The following is a 22,336-nucleotide window of genomic DNA, read 5'->3' as shown; positions in this document are numbered from 1 at the left end:
GTGGGCGGCCCGGGACGGCTCGGCAACTGCTATCTTAGGGGGTCGCGTCTTAGGGTTCTACAGCGTAGTACTAAAATGCTTCCAACTGTGGCTTCAGGGGTGAGCCGAGGGGCCTTGAGCTGGTCACATCAGCCCAGCAGTGTTGGTTTGTCTCAGATGCAGCTAACAGATGCAGCTCAGGCAGATACGAAACCGAGTGGGATGAAGAATGTTCCTTGTCTGTCCCACGTTTTACGCAGAAGACACTGAAATACTGCCATTTCCCCAAAAGTCAGATCCAACCGGACATCCTGTGTTTTTGCTAAATCTGGCAACCCTTACCCCAGATAAACTCTGACCTTTGTTTTCTCGCCTGTGAAATAGGGATAACAGTAGGACCTGCCTCAGAGCTGTGAGGTGAAGTGAGAGTCGGTGCCCTGCACAGCGTGAAACGGGATGAGGGCCCACTGGGGTAAGTGCTTATCATTCCTGCAGCTGCGTTTTAAGACTAATCCCTAGAAACAGGCTTAGTTACATCCAGCCTTCATTTAGGGCTGGATGGAACCTTAGAAAGACTTAGGGTGGAAAGTCTTACGAGGACAAACACCTGAGGGGAGGGACGATTGATAAATCTTGACTGGGACAGGCAATGGAAGATTCCAGGAACCTAATATGTGTCAGAAGAGGTTATCAGCCAGAGGCAGGTCTTCAATTTTAGAAGACCGACCCAATCTGAGCCCAAGGCCATAATTTCCACAACAACTCCGTTCAGGAACATTATGAAAGGACACCCCTGGCCTGGCAAAATGTGCCTCCTCTTTAAGACTTGTCTGTGCAGGAGTGTATCCGTCGCTGTCTCCTTGTTCTCTTTTCCTTAATAAACTTGCCATTTGCTGATGAAGGGGAGTGTTGAATTCTTTCTCAGAAGGACCCAAGAGCCCCATGCCCTGAATCCCATAACCTGAATCCCAACAATACTAAAAACTGTTTTGTGAAGTCTTGAGCAGATTAACATATTCTTCATGTAGCTTCAACATATAAATGAGACTTTAAATAAGCCCCGGAATTTCCATCTGTGGACAGGTGTTGCTTTTCTTTTCAGTCATATCAAATACTTGGATGTTGATTCTAATTTCTATTCTATCCAGAGTCAGCTGTAACAATATTCAAGATGAGATTGTCTAAGCAACATGCTACATCATTTCTAAGGTATACCCATGTTATCCAGTACCTGAACTACTAAATTACATGACAAATTTAATTTAGCCCATGACTACCTTTATATATGTTAACAAACTGAAAGCAATAATATACTGAAAGGATTATACATCATGACCAAGTGGATTTTTTTCCAGGAATACAAAGATAGTTCAACATCGAGAAATCAGTGTAATTCATCATATCAACAAAAGGAAAGAAAGTACGATTGTATCAATAGCTGTAGAGAAAGCATTTAACAGATGAAAGGCTCAACCTATCCACCTATGGAAAAAAAAGGGTGGGATAAAAGGAACATACCTAAGTACAATAAAGACCATATATAACAATCTCTAATTAACATCATACTAAGTGGCAAAAAATCTGAAAGCTTTTTCTCCAAAATCAGAAGAGAGGAAGTTCACTTTCATTACTGCTATTCTATTTAGTGTTAGGTGTCCTAATTAAAGCAGTCAGGCAAGGGAAAGATATAAGGTACCCAAACGGGGAAGAATCTAGAAGGGAACAATTTGCAGATAACAGGGTGTATGCACAGAAGAGCCTGAAGATGCCATTAAAAATCTAAAACAGCAAGTGAAGGGGCAGGCTGCCAAACCAATGCACAAAAATCGTGTGTTCCTATAAACAGCAAACTAAGAGAAAAATGTCCACTTACAATCACATCAGGAAGAAACATGTAGGAATAAACTTACAAAGGAAGGGGAAAGACCTATACAATGAAAGTTACAAGACATTGTTGAAAGAAAAAGATATAAAGAAATGGAAAGATATTTCTTGCCCATGTATTGAAAGAATGAACACTGAAAATGACCACTTCCCCGAAGCAACAGAACCTTTCAAAGGTTCACAAGCACAAAATGCTGAAATTTAAATGGAACCACAATAGACCTCGAATAGCCAAAGCAATCCTGACAAAAAAGAACAGAGGTACCACACTCTCAAACTTAATGCCATACTACAAAGCTATTGTAATCAAAAAAGTCATGAAAACAGAAACACCAACCAACAAAATAGAATTGCGATCCCAGAAATAAACCCAGACTAGAATGGACAGTTAATTTATAACAAAAGAGCTAAGAGTGTATAATCAACAAAGTCTTTGATTTTGGGAAAACTAAACCACTCCCACACCGTACCCAAAAATGGACTCAAAATGGATTAAAGGCTTGGATGTAGGACCTGAAGCCACAAAACACATAGAAAACCTAGGCAAAACACTGCAACATTGATTTCAGATATGTCTTTGGAGACTCCAACAAGGGGCACAAAAGCAAACATCAGCGGGACATCAAGCTGAAAGGATTGCTCAGTGAGAGAAACTATCAGTAAAATGAAGACACCTGCAAGATAGGAGAAGATATCTGCACATCGCAGGTCTAATAGTCAAGATCTACAAAACACTCATACAACTCAACCGAAAGAAAACAACATAAAAATGGGCAGAAGAGCTGACACGCCTCCAAGGAAGACTTACAGCTGCCCGGGAGACAGGGAAATGCAAGTCCTGCCACCGTGAGCTAGCCCATGAGAACGGCCCAGATCCGGAAGACCAGAAGCTCGTGCCGGTGAGGGTGTGCAGAAGAGCGAACCTTCTACACTCCTGATGGGACACAAATTGATCTAACCCTAGACAGTTTGGAAAACAGTAGGGTGGTTTCTCAGAATTAAAAAATGGTTCATAAGATCCAGCAACTCCACTCCCAGCTATCTACTGGAAGTACAAAAGCAGTGCTGAGGCCCCTGATCTCGGTAACGCTGGCAAACGACCTGAGTGCCCGATGGCAGATGGGGGGATTAAGCTGACGGGGAGCACATATACAGGGGAATACCCCATCCTGTACTAAAGGGAATCTCGCCATGGGTGATGTGAATATAAGTGGAGGGCGGAGGCTGAGCGACATAAGCGAAGAGGAGGCAGAAAACACGAGCTCGCGCGGGGAATATCAGCAAACAGACCGAGCTAAACCTTGGTCTGAAGAGCCCCAGTAATCAAGGCTTGTAGCTTTCCAGTTCTGAGGCTACTGGAAGGGTGGGGGACAGATGGGGGACAGACACCCACGAGTGGACCCAAGTCTCCAGTCCCCCAAGACTGCGTTTGGCAAATAACTGGGCGTGATACTTCACCTCAGTCATCTGACCGCACCTCGCCTGTGGCAGTGACCCAGGGGCACTGAGAGCCACCACTGAAGGAGGAACGAAAGGCGGCCTTCCTGTGGACCTCCGTGGCCGCCGTTTTCTTCTTTATTGCATCTCATGATGTTCCAAACCTGTGCTCTCTCTGAGAGGGAATAGAGGACTTTTTAGCCCTCCTTTACTGAAAAGTGTTTCTTTCATCAGCTGATGACAGACGCCTCCAGCTCTGGGTAGACAGTATCCAAGTACCACTGAAATGGCTTGCAGCCCAGGCGTTTCCTCAGGCGGACTCGCTCGCTGATGTTTCCGTAGTCAGCAGACTTCAGGTGGGGTCTCCGTTTGAAAAACTGCTCCTGCGTGGACATCAAGAGCCAGGCCACTGAATGAGCAAGTCTTTGGTGAGCAAACCCTGTTGAACCCCGCCGTGCGCCTTTCACCCCTCAGCTAAGCCCCCGTCCAGCTCATCCGCAGAGGCCACCAGATGCACACGCCCATACGGCCTGGGTGAGTCAGCCGGGCCGCGCAGCAGGAGCCGAGGGGTTTCGGCACAGCGAGCCGTACGCAAAGGATGTTCCTGTCAGAACTGTCAGCGAGTCCCAGTGTCCGTCAGCGGGAGATACTTAACTATGGGGTCGATTTCAGTAGATACCACCAAAGCGAATACTTAAAAACGTTATGCTTTGTCTTCTGATTTGAAAGTACTCTTGTTTTGCTAAGATTTATTGATTTATGCATACAAGATCTGGGGAGCGGGGGTGAGAGGACTCCCCAGAGACAGAGTGGGGAGCAGACCAAGCAGAGAGACTGAAACCCACTGCTGAGGGAGGGAGCAGCAGGGAGGCGGCAGAGGTCTGCCGCGCCCTGGGGGCCCCCTGGCCACGGAGCCAACGCAGCGCTGGGCTCTAACCCCTGCGCCACAGGGAGACAGGCCCCGGGAACTGTCTTAAAATATATTAACCAATGGGAAAGAATTTTAGAACAAAATGTTAAACTAATCTAGTTACCCAAAAGAAAAGACATGAATTCGCATGTCTGCGTGTTAATAAGAAACTAAATTGTCAGTTTCTTCTGAGATGTGGAAGTAGAGGCTTAGAAGCTGCTTCTCACTTCAGGAGTATCTGACTACTATGTGACTTTTTAAAATCAACGTATTTTACCTGTTAAAAAAATATTTAGATCAGGAAATATAATAAACATGCAAAAAGTGCATGTCAGTGGCAGCTTCATGGATTACAGAAAACCCACCCAGGGTCAGGAAGCGCCTGCTCACCAGCTGCAGCCCCGTCTCCACTGGTGAGGCTCCACTGTGTGTGTGTGTGTGTTTTTAAAAGATTCACTTATTCATGCTTACAGAACTGGGGTACAGGCCAGAGGTGCAGGGGCGGTGAGAGGATTCACCAGAGCCAGAGCGGGGAGCAGAGCAGGTGGATGGACCGAAACACACTGCTGAGGGGAGCAGCGGGCGGGTCAGGAGGGGTCTGAGGCGCCCTGGGGGTCCCTCCCTGGCCGGGGGTCGAACTCGTGCCGCAGCGGCTGCTGAGAGCTCTTTAACGCGGTGCTGTGACCCGTCGCCCCACCAGGGAGAGCCCTCTCCTGCGGTTTTAAGCGCTATTCTGCGCGTGTTTGTGGCATCTCCGAGCTTAGCTGATTGTGCACGCCTGGACTGCGTGGGCTCGTTGCCGTGGTTGACTCGAATGGGGCGCTGGAGCCCACGCCGCGGTTGCGTGGCTTTTGCTCCATCGCACGCTCAGACCCGCCCGCACTGTCTGGGTGTGTCTGTGGCAGGTGGCTTTCGTTGCGCTGCAGCGCTGGGGCCTCAGCGCAGCACGCGGCGGCCACGGGCACCTGCACCCCCGGAGTGGCCGGGCTCGAGGCGCCACAGCCTCCCCTTTGCCCGCGCTGCCAGGCCGTTCTGCCGTGACGTTTGTGCACCGGACGCCGCTCCCAGTGAGGCCAGGGCATTGCTGTGGCTTGGCAGTGCACGGCCCTCTCAGACACGGGACATGCTCGCCCGTCTCGTGGCCAGGTAGGAATCTCACTGAGGTTTTACTCACATTGACCTGATCACGAGGGAACTTGAGTGTCGGTATCTTGTGATTTAAAAATAATAAGCACTAGATCTCACCCAGCATCGCAGAGAGTCTTTGTGTCCTCTATTTCGCCTTACATATTCATGCTGCTGAAATGAGGTCTGACTGAGTTACTGTCCACGTGCACAGCTTGTGCGTGGACTCTGGATGAGCTGCTTTCGAGTAAACGACCTGCTCTCTGGGTGTCTAGACCTATTTAAGACCGCCAGGTGCTCTCACCATGGGGAGAGGCGCCAAGAAGGAGCGCGGCTTTGGCGGAGAAGCGGCCGGTCATGGGCAGAAAACAAGCGGCCGAGGCTTGCGTGGCCACAGCAGCAGCCACGTCACTTGGGTGGTAGAGGAGGAGACTCCTGCCAGTTGGGTGGGGGCGGGGGCATCTGCCGCCTTCCACCGGAAAAGCGGATGGGGCGGGGGAACTGCTTGTTGGGTGAGACGCTGCCAGCTTGGCTGGCCCCAGAAACTAAAGTAGGTGCACATGTAGCGAGCCGTAGGCAGGCGCTGGGGAGGTGTGTGGGTGGCTGGGGCGAACCCGCTCATTCAGGGAAACGGGGGGACCGCAGCGGTGTCTGGAAGGCAGTGGGGCTCCCGGAGCACGAGCCACGTCCACGCCTCAAAGCAGGCGCGCCCTCACCTTGTATTCGTCCAACCACACGTGCACCAGCCTGAGGTTGTTGCGGTCCAGGGCCTTCATGACGTCGGGGTGCGGCTGCACGTGCTTGTTGATGTGGCCCACGCGAGAACAGGGCAGTATGTAAAGCTGGCCACCGCACAGCCAGACCTGCGGACAGAGCGTCAGTGGCCTCGGAAGTCAGGGGCCACTGGGACACTGCTTTTGACCGGAACAGCCGGCCTTGAGGGTTCCTGCCCATTCACAAGGGGAGCGAGCCGGGGCCGGCCGGCTGATGGCAGGAGACGGGTGGCCACGCGCCCCCTCTGCCATGGGCCGGTGTCAGGCGTGGAGATCTGTCCAGCCAGACCAGCGCGAGCCGAATCTGCACATCTGAAAGCAGCACGGTGAGCAGTGCAGAGGCCCGCGGCAGCCACACAGCAAGCTACGAGGCCACGTGGGCAAGAGCGGCCGCGCCCTGGCAGGTGGTTCCCAGCCTCCCTGCAGGCGAGGGGCCGCGGCGCTCACGTAAGCAAGACCTCTGTCCTCCCAGCGGCCCGGTCCAGACACTCGCTGTGAGGGGTGGAGATGCCGACCGTCAAATATTAGCTCGCCCATCCCTGGCCTCGGGCAGAGTCCGCCCGAGACACGCGGCTTGGGATCGTGCATTCAGCGCAGTGGGTGACAGACGGGGCAGGCGAGCGAGACAGGACTCCCCGGCCATGGCCCGGCCCGACCCCGCGCTCTTGCAGCCACGCCGCTGAGTTGCGGCTACCCCTAGGGTGGCCAGCAGGGCTCAGCCCTGCCCCTCCAGGCCCAGCCTGCTGCCCAGCTGCAGACCACACCCGCGTGGCGTGCACTGCCCACGCCGCGGTCCGGACGCCCCCAGGCCAGCGTCCACCACGCTGACGGGCCTGCGTTCTCCGTAAACCACGCCGGTCTGTCCAGCTCTTCCCGTCTGCCCTGCACCTCTGCGGCTGCATCTGCTGTCTCCGTAGTCCAGGTGGCTGCCAGAGACCCCAGTCGCCCGCTTCTCCTCCACGGTTAATTCCTGCAGCCCGTCTCGGCCCGCTCACAGCGCATCTGGCGTCGCCTGGCCCCGACGCGCCACCGTTGCACCCTCTCCTCGCCACGTGGCAGGCCCGCGCCCCCCCCCGGGCTCAGGCACGGAGGCGGGCCTCTCCCCTCTTTCTCTGCAGTCTGTTTACCAGGTGAAGGGGGACACGTCACGTGGCCATCCAGGGCAGGACTTTCTCAGTCTGCACTACTGATCTAACTGTTTCTTTTCCAAAACCAAACCGATCATTTCATCGTGCGTTCTTCCTTCTACCGGACAATTACTTAAAATAGAAATATAAAACCCCCTGGAAATGTTCAGTCTGTGGTCCTCCTCCCCGACTGGGGGGGCGGGGTCCCCACCACGACAGGCCCTTACGAGGACGAGGCCTCCCCTGGCCGAGCTTCCGCGGGGCGGGCCGGGCGCACTGCCGCCATGGGCAGCTCTGGCTGCTGAGCTGGGCACGGGAAGCCACGAGCCCTGGACAGACGGGCTGGCCGAGGCCTCAGCAGGGTTGGACCCAGCACCAGGCAGCGTCTGCAGCACCGGAGACCAGATTTCAGCCTCAGCGCACCCCGGCCCTCCCCACTCCTCCCACTCCCAGGTAGCAGCCCACTCTTTGCTGCAGAGATAGCTGGAGACCAGAGAGGGGTCCCAGGCCCTCCATTCACTGTCAGACACAGGTCTGAGGAAGTCTGGGGGTCACCGGGGAGACAACCCTTTGCTGGTTGTAGGTCCAATGCAGGACCTGCATGGGGCTGGGCGTGGAGGGGGAGCGGGGTGCTGAGCCAGCCGGGCCTCAACACCTGCCTCTCTGGCTACAGCATCACCTGGTCCCGCGGGCGGCCGGTGCGATGCTCTGGAGGTCTGCCCTCGGGGAAGCAAGCCGAGCTTCGGGCTCAGGAAGCCCCCATGAAACCAGGCCTCCCAGCCCGGGGCCTCGGAGAGCAGGCAAGGTCCGCGCTGGCCTTGCTCCAGGGGGTGGACCAGAGGAGGAGGAAGGGAGGTCACGCCGAAGCACCAAGTCTGGCGGCCGCCTCCGCTCTGGCGCAGGGGTGGCAGGGGCCCTAGGGCCCAGGCCTCCAGCAGAGGTGGAGGGGCAGAGGGTGCGGCGGGTCAGGCCAGGGGGCTGAGGCGGTGTCTCCAGGCCCAGGCTGTCTGTCAGTGCGAGGCGAGCGGCCACATCTTCCCAGTCCCGGCAAACACCTTAGCGGAAAGCTGGGGCGCTGCTCGCCAGGCGCCATCCTCCACCCGCGCTCGGAGAGAAGCGCCCCGTCGTGGAGCGGGCAGCAGCGGCCGGGGGCTCAGCTGCCAGGGCCTGCGCTCCCGCCGGGCGCCTGCCGGACGCGCTGGCACAGCTGTGTGCCGCCTCCCGCTCCGGGAACCCGCCCCCGGCCGCACCCCCCGCAAAGATTCGCGACGGGGTCCCACGTGAGCCCTGGGGCGCGGGTGCGCACGGCGGGCACTGAAGCGGGGCTGAGCGCCAGCCCAGGAGGGGCGGGCAGGCCGCGGGCGCGCAGGGAAGGCTGGAGCAGGAAGGGTGAGGGACCCTCAGGGAGAGGGCCCTGCTGGCAGCACCCCCGAGAGGAGAGCGGGAGGAGGGCGGCCGAGGGGGGCGCCCAGGGTCAGGAAGGGCTGGGGAAGCAGGCGGCTCGCGGGCCCAGGGTGCAGTCAGATGGGGCGACAGGGGTGGGGGTGGGACGCAGCGTGGGACGCAGGAGAAGGAATGGGAGGAGCCGAGCAAGAGCCCGCGAGGGCGCACGGAGGGAGATGTCGCCTGGGAGGAGAGGGGAGCAGAGCTGGGGCTTCGGGAAGCCCCTTGGAGAGCAGATTCCGGCAGACAGGCCCAGCGAGGGAGCCAGGCTGAGCCTCACACGCTCGAAAGGAAGACGTGGGGTGCCCAGAGCCGGCGTTTTATCGGGCATTTCAAGTGTTGCAGGGGGCCTCGGGAACTGGGGGGTGCGTGTAACACCAGGCGCCTCGCGATGCCCACGCCGGAGACCCGCGGCCCGCCGCGAACTGCTGCTCCCGCAGACCCCCCCCGGGGGCGACCGGGGTGACTCACCCGCAGCGAGAGCTCCACATTCTCCCCGCCCCAGAGAGCCATGTCCTCGTCGTATTGCCCGAGCTCCTTGAAGTAGGGCCTGGACACTGCGAAGATGCCGCCGGCCATCGCGGGCGACCTGGAGGACAGGGCGGCGCGACAGGCTTGCCAGAGTCCTGCTGAACGTCGGTGATGCTCATGCTCAAACTGAGAAGCTCGTTCACGCCCAAATTACCACGTCAGCAGCTTCCGGGTGGGTGAAATTCCCAAGGTGACCATCGTGCCTCTCCTGCCGCACAGGCCCTGCGGCGTCTGGGCGGGAGGGAGACCGGGAGGGAGACCGTGCTCGTCCCGGGGGGGGGGGGCGCGGTCGCCTTGGGTGGTGGAGCTGGAGCGGCCCTTTGGGGCGCTGAGTGATGTCATGTTAATTCTGGGGAATCACAGGTCAGGAAGCACCTTCTTGGCCCCACCAGAGGGACGGGGAGGAGAGTTGACATCAAGGAGCAGGGAGTGGCCGCAGCCTGGCCACTGCCCACAGGCCAGGTCGGACAGGCACCCAGACTGGACTTTGGGTTTGATAGGCCATTGACATTTTGTGGGGGTCGAGGCAAAACCGCATTCCAGTGAGCCTCAGAGCCGAGAGTCGGGGGTTCACGAGAAGTGGTCGCCCTCTTTGTCGGCCATCAAGATGGCCGACGCAGGGGGGAGGCCACACCCTCGGTGCCCTCCACGCCTCGCAGTCTCCCCTCCCGCCATGTACGACTCCAGGAGAAAGTGCCGTGGCCCTGTGGGCGCGTCGGCTCGGGCAGCCTGTGACCCCGCAGCGCGGAGCACTGACTCGCCCGCGGGCAGCAGGCTCGCGGGACAGGTGAGGAGGGGTGAGCTTCGCTGGGAAGGGGGACAGACAGGCGCCTCGGCTGAGCGGACTTGCTCCCCAGGTCTGGGCGGGCAGCACGTCATGACGCAGCCCCCACATTCACCCGTGTGTGCAGTTGTTTAACTCAGAGCCCAGAGCCGAGCTCTGGTTCCCCACACCTGCCCCGTCTGAGACGGGGCCTCGGCCGCACTCGGGCTTCTCCCATGGCTAGGTGCGTGGTGTGGAGCCACAGAGAGCCCGGTTGAGGCCGAGAGCAGGAGGTGCAGTAATTTAGACAATGAAAGGCCCAAGATACGACTGTAGGAATCATAACGGCAACTATTAAATAATTATGAAGATACAAAAGTGGAGTGCTCAGACAGTGGTGATCTCTGAAACGCACTAAGCCGTTTAATGGTCATGACAGCCCTGTGAAGAACCATTATTCTCCAGACTTCACAGATAAGGAAATAAGCCCAGAGAGGCTAAGCAAGTGTAGCAGGGTCACACAGCCCTGGCTAAATTCGGATTGAGGCAAAGACCAAAGGCTGCTTGGCTGACATCCTGGCGCGCACGTGTGTGGTCGTGAAACAGGTCACCAGTGAGAGAAAAGACCTGAGCCCGGGGTCCCAGCCAACAGTGGGCGTGGGGGGCCTGGGAAGTCTCTCCCGAGACAGGTCCTGAAAGTCCCAGCGTTCGAGCCATTCTCACACGTAGAGGTGCAGTTGCCGGGACTAGTAATCTTGGAAAATCTCTTTTATCTCAACCTATACAGTGACGGGTGGAAGCACTTGCAGAGATGTTTTAGCCACGGACGGGCCACGGCCAGGCCCTCCCTGGGCCGCTGCGTGCTGCACCCCTGGTCCGCAGGCCACCTTGAGACTCGCCCACACGCTGACGGTGCCCGCCTGGAGTCCGAGGGCCGCTGTCACAGCCGTGCTCGCCCCTGGGGTGACAGGCTCATTTTCAAGTGACAAGCCCCAAGCCCCCCGATTCTATTATAATAGACACTTGGCAAGAAGACCCACGTAGAACACCCCATTTCGTTCAGCCCTAGCAATCGCAGGAACACTCAGAGTGTCTCCCTAAGTTCTGCCAGGTCCCACCCACTGGCGCCCTGCCCGCTGGACGACGCTCACCGGATGGGAGCGGTCGCTCCTTCTGGTCCCTCCAGCTCGTAAGAGAAAACAGTGTCCCACTGGAAGCGGAGGTGCCAGCTGAAGGCGCCCCTGACGACAGGAGAGGGCTTGTACTCCAGGGTGCTGAAGTCAATGACATCGATGATCGGGCACACCACGGTCTTGGGGTCCTTGGCGATGGCACTCAGCAGGGGCGGCAGCCAGACACTGTTCACCTCGCAGTGGCTGTCCAGGAACACCAGGACGTCCCCTGGGGGCAAGGGCGGGCCGGCGTGAGTGTGTGGACAGCGCCTGCCGGCCAGGCCAGACCCAAGAGTGTGCGACGAGCCCTCGGCAACCCCCAGCCAGTGTTTGCTTCTTACGGGGCTTTCGGCCGCGCTGGGGGGCGGCGGGAGACAAGAAGCCACACTCAGTTCTGCACCCCAAGTGTAGCTGTGCACCCGCACAAACACGCCTGCCCGGGGACCACGCCGCCAGGCCTCTGTCAGCCACGCAGGCCAGGGCAGGTGGCGGTGGCGTCGCGGAGAACGAGGCACGCTCCCCATGACGGTGGCGCCAAGGGGCTTCTCTGCTGAAGGACATTCGCAGTGACGTTGGAGCGGACGACTGAGCCGAGCGGAGGCGGCCGCGCGGGCCCTCCTGAAGGGTGGACACAGCAGGACAGGGTGCCGGCCGGGCCGGGAGCCAGAGGCCAGGCAGGGCGGGTCTTTGGCAAACGCCAGTGTGGTTTCTGAGTAATAGTGAAAAGTGAAAATTGCCGGAGAAGTGACCAGACAGGGCCTCCACGGCGACCCAGGGGACCCCGTCCTCGCCAGCCGCTGGCACGCGGGGGAAAGGGCGAGGCGTTGATGGGGAGTGGCCTCGCTGGGCAGCACAGGTGGGCGCCAGGCGCTTTGAGCCCACCTACAGGCGGCAGGCCAAGTGCGAGGGTCTGGGAAGGCCACGCCCAGCGGGCCGTGGTTTGTGGTGTTCCCGACATGGACACCTTCAGCCGCGCGGGAAGCAGGAGCTGGTCCCGTCCACTCTGGCCAGCACAGGGAGACTCAGCGCCGAATCACGACACTGTCTCAGCCCGCGGAGCCCAGAGGGCGCCTGGGGCGTTTCCGCGTGGGCAGGAAGGTCCCGCACGCGGCCCGGGCCGGTGGAGGCCGACGGAGTCGGGGCGGCCCTTACCCAGAGCGAAAGACGCGCCGATGAGCCGGCAGCGGACCAGCCCTTCCCTCTTCTTGTTTCTTATCAGCTTTATCTTTCCCCGGAAAATCTCCAAGTGGAAGTCGAGCTTGTCTTTCAAGTCATCTGCAAAGACACCAGCGCTTGACCGTGGGCACGTGGTGACTACGCGAGTGGAAACCGCGGCCGTCGCCCGACTCCCGATCGCGCCTCCGCGGACGCTCTGACCACAGGGACAGCGGTGTCCTGCGTACAGAGACATACCGACATCGAGACGCTGCTCTGCTGCGCCCCGTGGCCAGGCGGGTGGCCCCCCCTCGCGGGGAAGCCCTGGTGCCCCGCAGCGTGCTGACCCGCAGCCCCGAGTACGGACCGGCTGAACGGCTGCCGCCCTCAGACTTCAGAGAGCACAAGAGAAGCCCAGGCTCGTGTGGCCTCCTGTCTGAGGCTGTTTTCAGACCTGATGGCAGTGGCCTTGACCTGAGAGCGGGGCAGCTGGAAACTGGAGGCGGAGAAGGGGCCGCCCAGGACGCCGTGAGAACGCCGACACCTGGTTCCGACGCCCGTTACAAGCAAGTGTGCTCAGGGTCGCGGGGACCCTGCCCGGGCTGCTCCCCAGGTCAAGGACAGGCCCATCTCTCCCCGAGTGCAGGGCTGAGGGGCCGCCCCACCCCCCGCGGGGGCTCCCAGGGAGCAAGGCGTGGTGCCTGGACACGCTCTGAGCGCCCAGATGTGGCTGGCAGGAGGCCAAGCTGCCCCCGGTGACACCCCTGCAGCCCCCACCTGGGGTCTTTTCTTTCCCTGGCGGTAAAGACCTCACACCAACGTGGTTCTCTCGGTTTGCCCAGGTTTGCAATGAAGTTGGAAAACAGGTGATTTATTCCAAATGCTAAGAGCTGCTCATTAGATTGTGCCCCAGCGTGACATGTTCTGGAAGCACAGGCTGGGGCGGGGGCAGGCCCAGAGCTCCGGGCGGTCCGGGTAGGGGGCGCAGGGCCCTGCCTTCAGCTTGTGACGGCGCCCCATGACCTCCAGGTGAGGCTCAAGCCTTGCCCTTCACAGGGTCTTTTCCTACTTGGGTTCCTGTCTTCTCTCCAGCCCTGCCCAGCTTCGACATAAGCTACCTGGAAGGCGCTCGGCGGGCCCCAGACTTGCCAGGCTTTCTCTCCCTGGGCCTTCGGGGTCCCCGGGGCCTCCGGGTGCTGGACCCTCCTCTGAAACACACACTTCCCTCCCTCCGAGCAAGATGACACAGCACACTTCAGACCCCGGGGACGTGGCCTTCCTGCCGCCATCGGGGCGTCAGCGGCACTCTCACCTCCCCGGCGCCCCAGAGGGACAGCTCCTCCCCCCAACCAGGCCACCCGACTCAGCACCCCGAGAGAGAGCCGGCAGCTCTGTGGGTCTGTCTCACCAAATTCGCTCCTGTCGTCTATCAGAATGACTTCCTCCAGGAGGTGCTGTGGGGTGTGTGACATGACACTGGACACTGTCCTCAGCAAGGCGTTAAACTCTTCGTTGTGGAAGCAGATGACCACGCTGGCGGTGGGCAGCTTCCTGGGGTAGCGCTTGTAGCGACACCTGCGGGCGGGCGCGCAGAGCGGGGCGGCCGGTGACTCACCTGAGGGGCGCAGGGGTGCGCTCCTCAGCTTCTCCCGAGCTTGCGTTTCCCCGTTCCGGTTCTTGTGGGTCCCGTGAGCTGAGTGCTCACGGCAGCGGGGGGCCTGTCCTTGACTCGAGAACAGCCGCGCCCCGGCCGGTGGGGACCCCGGCGCACCCTGGAGCGCGTCCGTGGGCTCGGGTGGCCCTGCCGGGGTCACTCACCCGCTCTGAAGGTGGACGCTGATGTCTCTGGACGCCGGTCGGGTCCCTTCTCCGGCCCTCCCACCGCGCGGCCTCCGCGTGACCCGCTTTCAGCGCCCGAGCTGGCAGCCAGCCCCCCCCGAGCAGTGCCCCCTGCACACCGCTGCGGCGCCCAGGCCGCGCCCCAAGCCCCTGCCACGGCAGCTCCGCTCGTGGATGGGCGTGACCATCGGGCGCCAGTACAGTGAAGGAGGCACAAGCCGTTCTTTCACTTCTGCTTTCACTTCTTCTAATATTTTCGCAGTCATTTCCCCCTCGACGCCAGTAACCATTGCTCCTTCCTGACACAAGTTTCACAATCCAAGTTCATTTTGAGCATCCTATAAACAAATTATTTCGGCCTCTCTACGAGAGATTTAATAAACTCACATTGAAAGTTCCAGATTTCTTTATGCAGGCCCTTCCTGGTGGCGCAGCGGGCTAGGACTCAGCGCTGCAGGCTGCCACGGCCGCCTCAGTGTGAGTCCGATCCCCGCCCTCCCCGGAGTGACCCACAGGGCGCGGCAGACCTCTCCTGACCGCCCGCTGCTCCCCTCAGCAGTGTACCTTGTCGATCTGCCTGTTCTGCTCCCCACTCTGTCTCTGGTGAATACTGTCACACACACACACACACACCCCCGCCACTCTGGCCTGTACCCCAGTTCTGTATGCAGAAATAAACAAATCTTTAAAAAAGTAAAGTTTTATGTATGCACACAAGAGCTGGGGTGCAGGCCTGAGATGCAGGGGTGAGAGGACTCACCAGAGGCAGAGTGGGGAGCAGGACAGGTGGATCGACTGAGACACTGCTGAGGGGAGCAGCGGGGAGACAGGAGAGGTCTGCCGCGCCATGTGAGTCACTCCCTGGCCGGGGATTGAACTTGTGCTGCGGGGACTGCGGTAGCTTCACAGTGCTGTGCTTAATGCTTTGCACCACCAGGGAGGCCACAATAAAAGTACTTTGTTGATTTTTCCCTTTAAAATGTTATTAAATTTGAAATGCATAATTATTCAAGCATGTTATAACTACACCCCCAATTAAGTACATCTAAATTTTAAACATTTACTTCCTTGTACTTATAATCAGTGTAACACGTGTAGTGGTAGCTGTGGTAACAATTTCTAAAATCTCAGCGGTTGAACACAATGCAAGTTTCATGTTTCCTTCATATAAAATGTTTTTATTTTTATTTTTGTGCACGAGAGAAAACCAGAAGCCGAAGTCTAGTGATAGCACTTATTACCCCTGAATTATTTTTCGTCGTGCCATATTATTGGGCTGTATTTTGAACTGTTTTGTTTGTGCATGACAAAGTCATTGGCGCTGGATTAAGCAAAAGGGACGTGCACGGAGAGGGGCCCACAGCGTCGGCACGAGCCGGGGCCCTGAGCGCTGAGAGCCAGGGCTGAGAGCCCACGCTCCACTCCTGCCTCCTCTGTGCCTGGGAACGCCAGTCGTGACGCGCCACAGCACCACCTCGCAGGCTGTGCGTCCAGTGGCCTGAAGTGGCAGGGTCACAGCAGAACCTTGCAGCTGCGCCGGTCACGCGTGGCCTGCTCCCCACAGCCTGGCACGCGAAGTTGTTGATAAAACTTGGCAGTGATTTCTGATTAAAATAAATCCCAAATCAAGATGAACTGACTCTGGGCCTCCCTGGTGGCCGAGGGGTTGAGTCTCAGCACTGTGAAGCTGTCTGCAGCCCCCACAGCAGGAATTCATCCCCGGGGAGGGACCCCCAGGGCACAGCAGACCCCTCCTGTCTCCCCGCTGCCCCCTTAGCAGAGAGTCTGCCTGTTGTGCCCCCCAACTGTCTCTGGGGAGTCCTCCCACCCCCACACTTCTGGCCTATACCCCAGTTCTTGTGTGCATAAATATTTTTTTTTAAATGATGAACCGACTCGCGGTCGGCGTGGCTGTATGGGCTGGTGCACACACTCCAGGTGGGGTCACAACCAGCGGCGCCCGAGGCCACGCCTGCCACACTAAAGTCTAAAGTCGGAAACCACAGCCATGGCCACCAGTGGTTTCCCTCTGCAGCGTGTGCCTTCTGGTGTGCCCGCAGCTTTCTGCGATTAACATTTAAACGAGATCTGCAATTACTGATTACAAGAGGACAAACAGTAACTCTAGAAATCTGGCAGCTGCCCTTTCGATGAAGTAGTGAAAGTAACTTCACAGGTCAGGGTCAGACGATGTGCCTCGGAGCTCAACGCTGAGGAGGTCAGGGCATCACGACTCCGACGTTCCTGCCCCCCACAATGCGCCCTTAGAATGTGATGCCAGCCAAACCCCCAACGCAGAGGAACATGGCACAAATGACAGGTGGACGTGGTCACCAGCTGTGAAGAGACACTCGGACCTGCTCCCGTGGGAGGCACAGGGGCAGGTGCCCGGGGCAGCCTCTGCTGGGAGGCACAGGGACAGGTGCCCTGCATGGCCCCTCCAGGCCGGGGCGCCAGCGCCCGGCGTGCCCTGAGGGCTGGGTGAGGCTGGCACTCGGGGGCAGGGAGAAGCTGACTTCTTTGAAACAGTCCTCAGCAATTTTGCAAGTCTGAGAAATCTCAAATTGAGGAGAAATAAAGTCAAATCAGAGACAGAGCTACATAAAAGAGCGCTGTCAGCCGTTCTTCAGTGACGCTCATCTGGAGCCTCAAACATGAGCCTCAAAGCCGAGCTGAAAGGGAGGTGCTGGGGGGGGGGGAGAGCGCGGCTCGATCCGCTCAGGCAGACGCTGTTTCCTGCGGAGCTGAATTCTGTGGAATGAGCTGACATCTTGCACATCGCCCTGCCAGGTCTGCTCCTCTCTGCATGCCTCTCCCAACGCTGTCTTCCCTAAGAACGCGAGGGGAGGGAAGCCTAGTGGGCGTGGGGCGTGGGGCGTGGGGCGAGGGGCGAGGGGCGAGGGTGGACGCAGCGCCTCGAGCAGCTGCGCGGGCTCGGCAGAGCCCTTGCTGCCGCAGAGCACTTCCTGGGAAAGGAGTGGGCCAATCAGGTGTGAGCTATGAGCTGATTGGTGCTAACGCGCCCAATCAGCCACAGGGCTGGAAAATGGCCCAATCAGACTTGTGGGTGGAGCACCCCGGGAAAGGATATAAGGCAGGGTCTGAGGCCGGTCAGAGGTGACTCCGGCCAGAGCAGCAGTAGGCGGTCGCGCCGGCCTCTGCTGGCATCTGCAGGAAGAAGACCCGAGGCTCCGCTCCTGGCCTCCAAAGACGGAAAGAAGCGTCCAGACCCCTGACTGGCGCACAAGCGGCGTCCAGAGAGCGTTGTTGCCGGTGTCTCCCGGCAACTCACAGAGAGCCGCGAACACTGGGCGTCCCGACCGCTCTGCGGACCGCTGGGGCCCAGCGCACTGGCCGGCGCTGCCCAGCACTCCTGGTGACTGGTGCGGCCATCGCCGGCGCCATCTGGCCGAGGCAGCTGCACGCGTGGCCACGGTGGCTGCGTGTCCCCTGGCGCTGTTCGTGGGGCCGAGGTCTCTCGCAGTCGTGTGCGCGGCCGAGACCTGCCGACGGTGGCCTGGCCTCTTGTCGGGCACTGTCCTGTTAGGCTGTAGCCCTGGGTTTGGACTTTGGCCTTTGGGGCTCTTGGGGCGTTTTGACTGTCTAGTCTCAGAGCCCGGGCAGGGGGTGGTGGCTCCGTCCTTCCGGGCGGCACCCTGCTTGTTGCCCACTGCTGTGTTAGCTGCTCCGGATGTGTTATTTGAGAATGGGAGGTTTAGGGGGGAAATGATGGCATGGAGAGAAACCCCTGATTTATAGGTATTCAAGCTGACTTTCTTTTGTGGTGGGTAAATACTGAACTGCATAAAAAGTTGCTGTCCAGTCTCAGTTCACATCCTGCTCTATGGTTTCAGCGATTTAAGCCCTTCCCCCTCACGAGCAGACAGGTGTGTCCTATCCTGTGACGTCAGCCCCTGAGACTGTTCTTGTATTTGTGATGTCACATTGGTGTCCCATGCAGGGTGCACCAAGACATGTATCCTCACTTCCTCCTGTTCTCTGCGGTTCCTCTTGTCTTTGTATGTGAAGATGCCTCATTTAGCTAAGGGGGAGTGGGGCCCAGACTTGTTCTCACTGGGCACCACCAGGACCTACAGATACTAAAAACACTTTAACCCACATGTACTTACAACATGAGTGAGCCTGGACTTCATAAGTGACATGAGCCCAGCACAAACCACCACATACTGCATGACCCCACTTCTGTGAGGGACTTGGCGAAAGTGGAATGGTAGGTGCCAGGGTGGGGGTGGGAGGCTGGGAGGAGGGCGCTGGGGAGTTGGTGTCTAATGGTATAGCACTGGGGGATAAAGAAGTCCTGGCGATGGATGGAGGGGGTGATGGTTTTGTAACTGTGAAGGCACTTCATGTACTGAATGAAAATTGGTTAAATAATAGCTAAAATGGTAAATCCAGTGCCATGTATATTAACCACAATTTCAAAAAAGGCATTAATCATTAACACAAGTGATTAATGGAACACTGGGGGGGAAGGAGACCTCGAAGGAAAAGTAGCTGTCCGAAGCATTTTGTAGCATAAATAAATCCCCTTTGTTCAAAGGTCCTTACTAATGATTTAACAAGATCTGGGGCATGACTAAATTCTTAGAAACCTCCAGAACACATCCTGTGCCAGTAGAGAGTCAATTCTCTACACTGTTCGCTCTATCATTTCGAAATAGACATTACTGGGCTCTAAACAGGAACCTATGTTGTAAGGTTTCTGATGTGCCAAAAATTAAGATCTGGTTAGTTAGTTGATATTAAAAATTAGACAGCACATACATTTTATTCCTGGTATCCGGCACGTCTCTCTCATAGCCCAGCTTCTTACTGATAAGGGCATTAAATCCATATTTGATAAATCCGTTATACAGCTCTGGGTTCGAATAGTTAAAACTGCTGCCTGTAAGGGAGGGGATTAGAGAATCAGAATACGAAAGAACAGAGAGCACAGGAGTCATGCTGAAATACAGAAAACATTGGTTTAAAAAATAGAATTCACTGGAAGATATCAAATCATTTTCCACTCAGAAATTGTAATAGGAATTTATAGCAGCGAACCGGTAGTTTCAAATACAGCTGCAACAAAACAGCGAAATCTAAAAATGTGAGTAAGCAGTGGCTCACCTAGGCAGTGCGGCGTCTCGTAAGGACAATGGAATGGGAGACGAGCGGAAAGGAGCTCACAGAATTCCGCTTCCTCCCTGGATTTACGTGGTCCTTTGGCGTTGACAGGACCCTCTTACCTTCCGCTGCTCAGTAGGAAGTGAACGTTTATGTGTAAAGGCGGCTCCTGTGGCGGTGAAGCAGCCCCACTCCGATTGTGCCACACACCCGCGGTCCCCTGGAAGCCACGGAGCAAAGGGGCCGGCAGGCTGCCCGCAGCAGCGCCGGGCAGGCTCCCAGCTCTGCTTCCCCTGCTCCCCGTGAGCCCAGGGCTGTGGCGTCTTCCCGAGAAAGCCAGCCTGCTCAGACCCGCCCGGCTGCGCCCCGCACAGGCCGGCAAGGGCCACAGAGTCCCTTCGAACCCAGGGGAACCCGGCAGCCCTGGGGCTTCTGGGGACCCGCCACCCCCACGGAGCAGGGGCAGCGCTCTCTTTCCCCGCCTAGTGGTGGTGCGGGCAATGCCGAGGGCCCTGCCCCTCCCTGGGGACGGGCACTGGCCGGGGCACAGCTGCTTCGGCCTACAGGTTGGCGTTTCCCTCAGGAGAGAGACACGCCGACGCCACAGCGTGTCCCTCCCGCGCCCCGTGTTCGCCCGAGGGGAACACTCTGCCCGGACAAGAAGGGACACGTGGATTCGCAGAGCAGATCGAGACTCGTTGCCGGACGTCTGTAAATCTACAAATATCCTTAGAGACCATGAGACGGGAAGGAGCCAGGAGGAGCCGCCAGCTCAGGTTACTGTCTCGAGGGCAGAGGGGCAGCAGCGAGACAGGGCTCACAGGGCGACTGCGCCCCACTGCCGCAATCAGTCACGGCTTTGGGGTACCGTGGGCCTGATGGCAGGTTCACACCGCGGGCAGTGTCCTGCCTGGGCCCAGGGCTCCGCAGCACGGGGTCACGGACAGGTGGTGAGGAAGGGCGTTCCACGCCCCACGGAAGCGGGTCTTACCAGTCGGATGCCCCCCACCCCACCCCAGGGGTGCCCACTGGGTTGTACTTTTGGGAGGGATTGAAAGCTGGGGTGGGGGTCCCGGCAGAAGGACTCCACTTGGGGCCTGGGTTTTCTGTTTTTAACACTTTGAAAAATCAAAAGCATCTGAACAAGCGCGGTAGCTGTGTTCGAAATGATGAGATGGTGGGGGGCACGCATAAATGGGGGGCCGAGCGTAATGGGGCCTCGCGTACCTACTTTTATCCACGACACATATTTCGTAGCCTGACACTGGCATTGCGCCGGGAAGGACACGCGCTTCCTCCCCCAAACACTGAGCCCGGCGCCCCCTCTCCCCGTCCCCCAGAGGCGCTCACCGGAACTGAAGACCGGCTCTTGGGCTGCGGCCTGGCCCGCCCTGGGCCCGTCCACGCTGGCATGCAGGTAGGGCGTCCGCCCTGCACCGCGGGGGGCTTCCTGCTGCAGTTTCTTTCCAAGGGACCAAATTACTGCCAGGCCCTGGTTTGCCTGCCGCCGGCTAGCCTCGTGGCTGTGGTGGAAGTACGTGAGCAGGACCGTGGCGCAGACAGCAAATGCCAGGGAGCCGCAGAGCAGACGTGGGGCTGCAGCGTGTCTCATTGTGGCCTGAGCATGACTGAAGTCTGCTCAGTCTCCTGCGCCAGGAGGATTTAAGAGAAGCTGCGTTAGCTGGTTCCGTGGTTTGAAACAGTCGCGATAGCTGCTTGCCATCTAGCTCCTTGCGCTTCCTTTTTACCTGATGACAAAGCTCTCAGGTTGATTTTCAGATGACCACTTGGCATCAGGATGTTTTACAGTGTCATGGCAAGACATGCCAGAGACGAGCGCCAGGCCAGCGCCCGGCGATGCCGCGGTTGGCTGTGGGGGCCCCGTTAACAGGGCTCAGCCCCTCGGGGGCGTGGCAGCGCAGGTCTTCAGCAAGGCCCCTCTGTGGAACCTCCCGCAGCGGGTGAGGACACAGCCAGCTGGCCGCGGCCGCCTCAGTGCGAGCTGGATCCCCAGCCCGGAGGTGACCACAGGGCGCAGCGGGGCCTCTCCTGACCACCCGCCGCTCCCCTCGGCAGTGGACTTTGTCCATCCACCTGTGCTGCTCCCCACTCTGTCTCTGGTGAAGCCTCTCACCGCCCCTGCACCTCTGGCTGTACCCCAGCTCTGTGTGCATAAATAGATAAATCTTAAAAAAAAACAAGTCTTGAGTCTGCAGGCCCGAGAGCCACGACTGGCTGGGCCGAGCAGCCGGGGTGTGGACCCCTCGCTGCCCGCAGGGCCGCTGCCCTGTGAGTTTCTGGCACCACAAAGGGCCTCTCTGCCCGTGCGCTTATCCTGGAATAACACCACCCGCCTAACTCTGGAAGAGGACACATCGCAGAAAATTGAGACACGGGGTAGACCATGAAAACCGGTCCCAGGAGTCCAGTCCACCTCCAGGGGAGGACGGCCCAGCCTGGCAGCCACAGCCCCCGGCAGACGATCAGACCCTGACCCTGGCCGGGGGGCCGGCGTCCCCCGAGACTCAGTGACGCAAGGTGCCGCGTGCCTGACCTGAGGAGGGCCCCCGCCTGGACCCCGCCAGCCCCGGGGCCGCCGCTCCCACCTACCCAGAGAGGACTGCACGGGGCCGTGAGGGCCGTGAGCCCCGGGTGCGCCTCGGGCGGGGCCTTCAGGGTGGCGCGAGACCTGCTTCTTCCGAACCGCGGGCTCCAGGAGCCCGGCCCCTCAGCGTGCTTGTGCTGGCTGCCGGCGCCCGGCTCAGAGGGCTCGCCCAGGCGCCTCACAAAGCCTGTGACATCACCCGGGCGTCACCACCCGGCCCTGCCCGAGGCCCCGGGTGGGAGGGGCGGCCGGGCAACGCGGCCTTGGAGGAGGCCCCGGCTCCAGGCTCGGTCTGCGCGCTGAACTGGCACCTCGCTGCCCGGGCCTCATTTTTAGCACTTTTTTTTAAAAAGATTTATTTATTTATTCATACAGTACTGGGGTACAGGCCAGAGATGCGGAGGGTGAGAGGCTCCCCTAGAGACAGAGTGGGGAGCAGAACAGGCAGAGTGACGAAGTCCACTGC

At 58.5% G+C, this 22,336-nt stretch overlaps 1 protein-coding gene across 1 annotated transcript in view; it reads right to left on the bottom strand.

The window, feature by feature from the left end:
• LOC101619722 (inactive polypeptide N-acetylgalactosaminyltransferase-like protein 5) overlaps positions 1-22,336 on the bottom strand; it is a 49,871-nt gene that overhangs the window by 16,659 nt on the left and 10,876 nt on the right. Inside the window, exons 3-11 of the mRNA XM_004694383.2 lie at positions 21,876-22,057; positions 21,014-21,135; positions 20,616-20,788; positions 18,924-19,044; positions 13,708-13,874; positions 12,297-12,419; positions 11,124-11,373; positions 9,150-9,267; positions 6,052-6,198 (exon numbers count right to left, since the gene is read on the bottom strand). Coding sequence (XP_004694440.2) covers positions 6,052-6,198; positions 9,150-9,267; positions 11,124-11,373; positions 12,297-12,419; positions 13,708-13,874; positions 18,924-19,044; positions 20,616-20,788; positions 21,014-21,135; positions 21,876-22,057 — 1,403 coding nt within the window. The remainder of the gene's footprint in view (positions 1-6,051; positions 6,199-9,149; positions 9,268-11,123; positions 11,374-12,296; positions 12,420-13,707; positions 13,875-18,923; positions 19,045-20,615; positions 20,789-21,013; positions 21,136-21,875; positions 22,058-22,336) is intronic.

The sequence above is a fragment of the Condylura cristata genome, unplaced genomic scaffold (assembly GCF_000260355.1).
Source record: "Condylura cristata isolate star-nosed mole 26May11 unplaced genomic scaffold, ConCri1.0 scaffold00042, whole genome shotgun sequence".
Taxonomy (NCBI): domain Eukaryota; kingdom Metazoa; phylum Chordata; class Mammalia; order Eulipotyphla; family Talpidae; genus Condylura; species Condylura cristata.
This window is presented reverse-complemented; position numbering and strand designations above follow the sequence as displayed.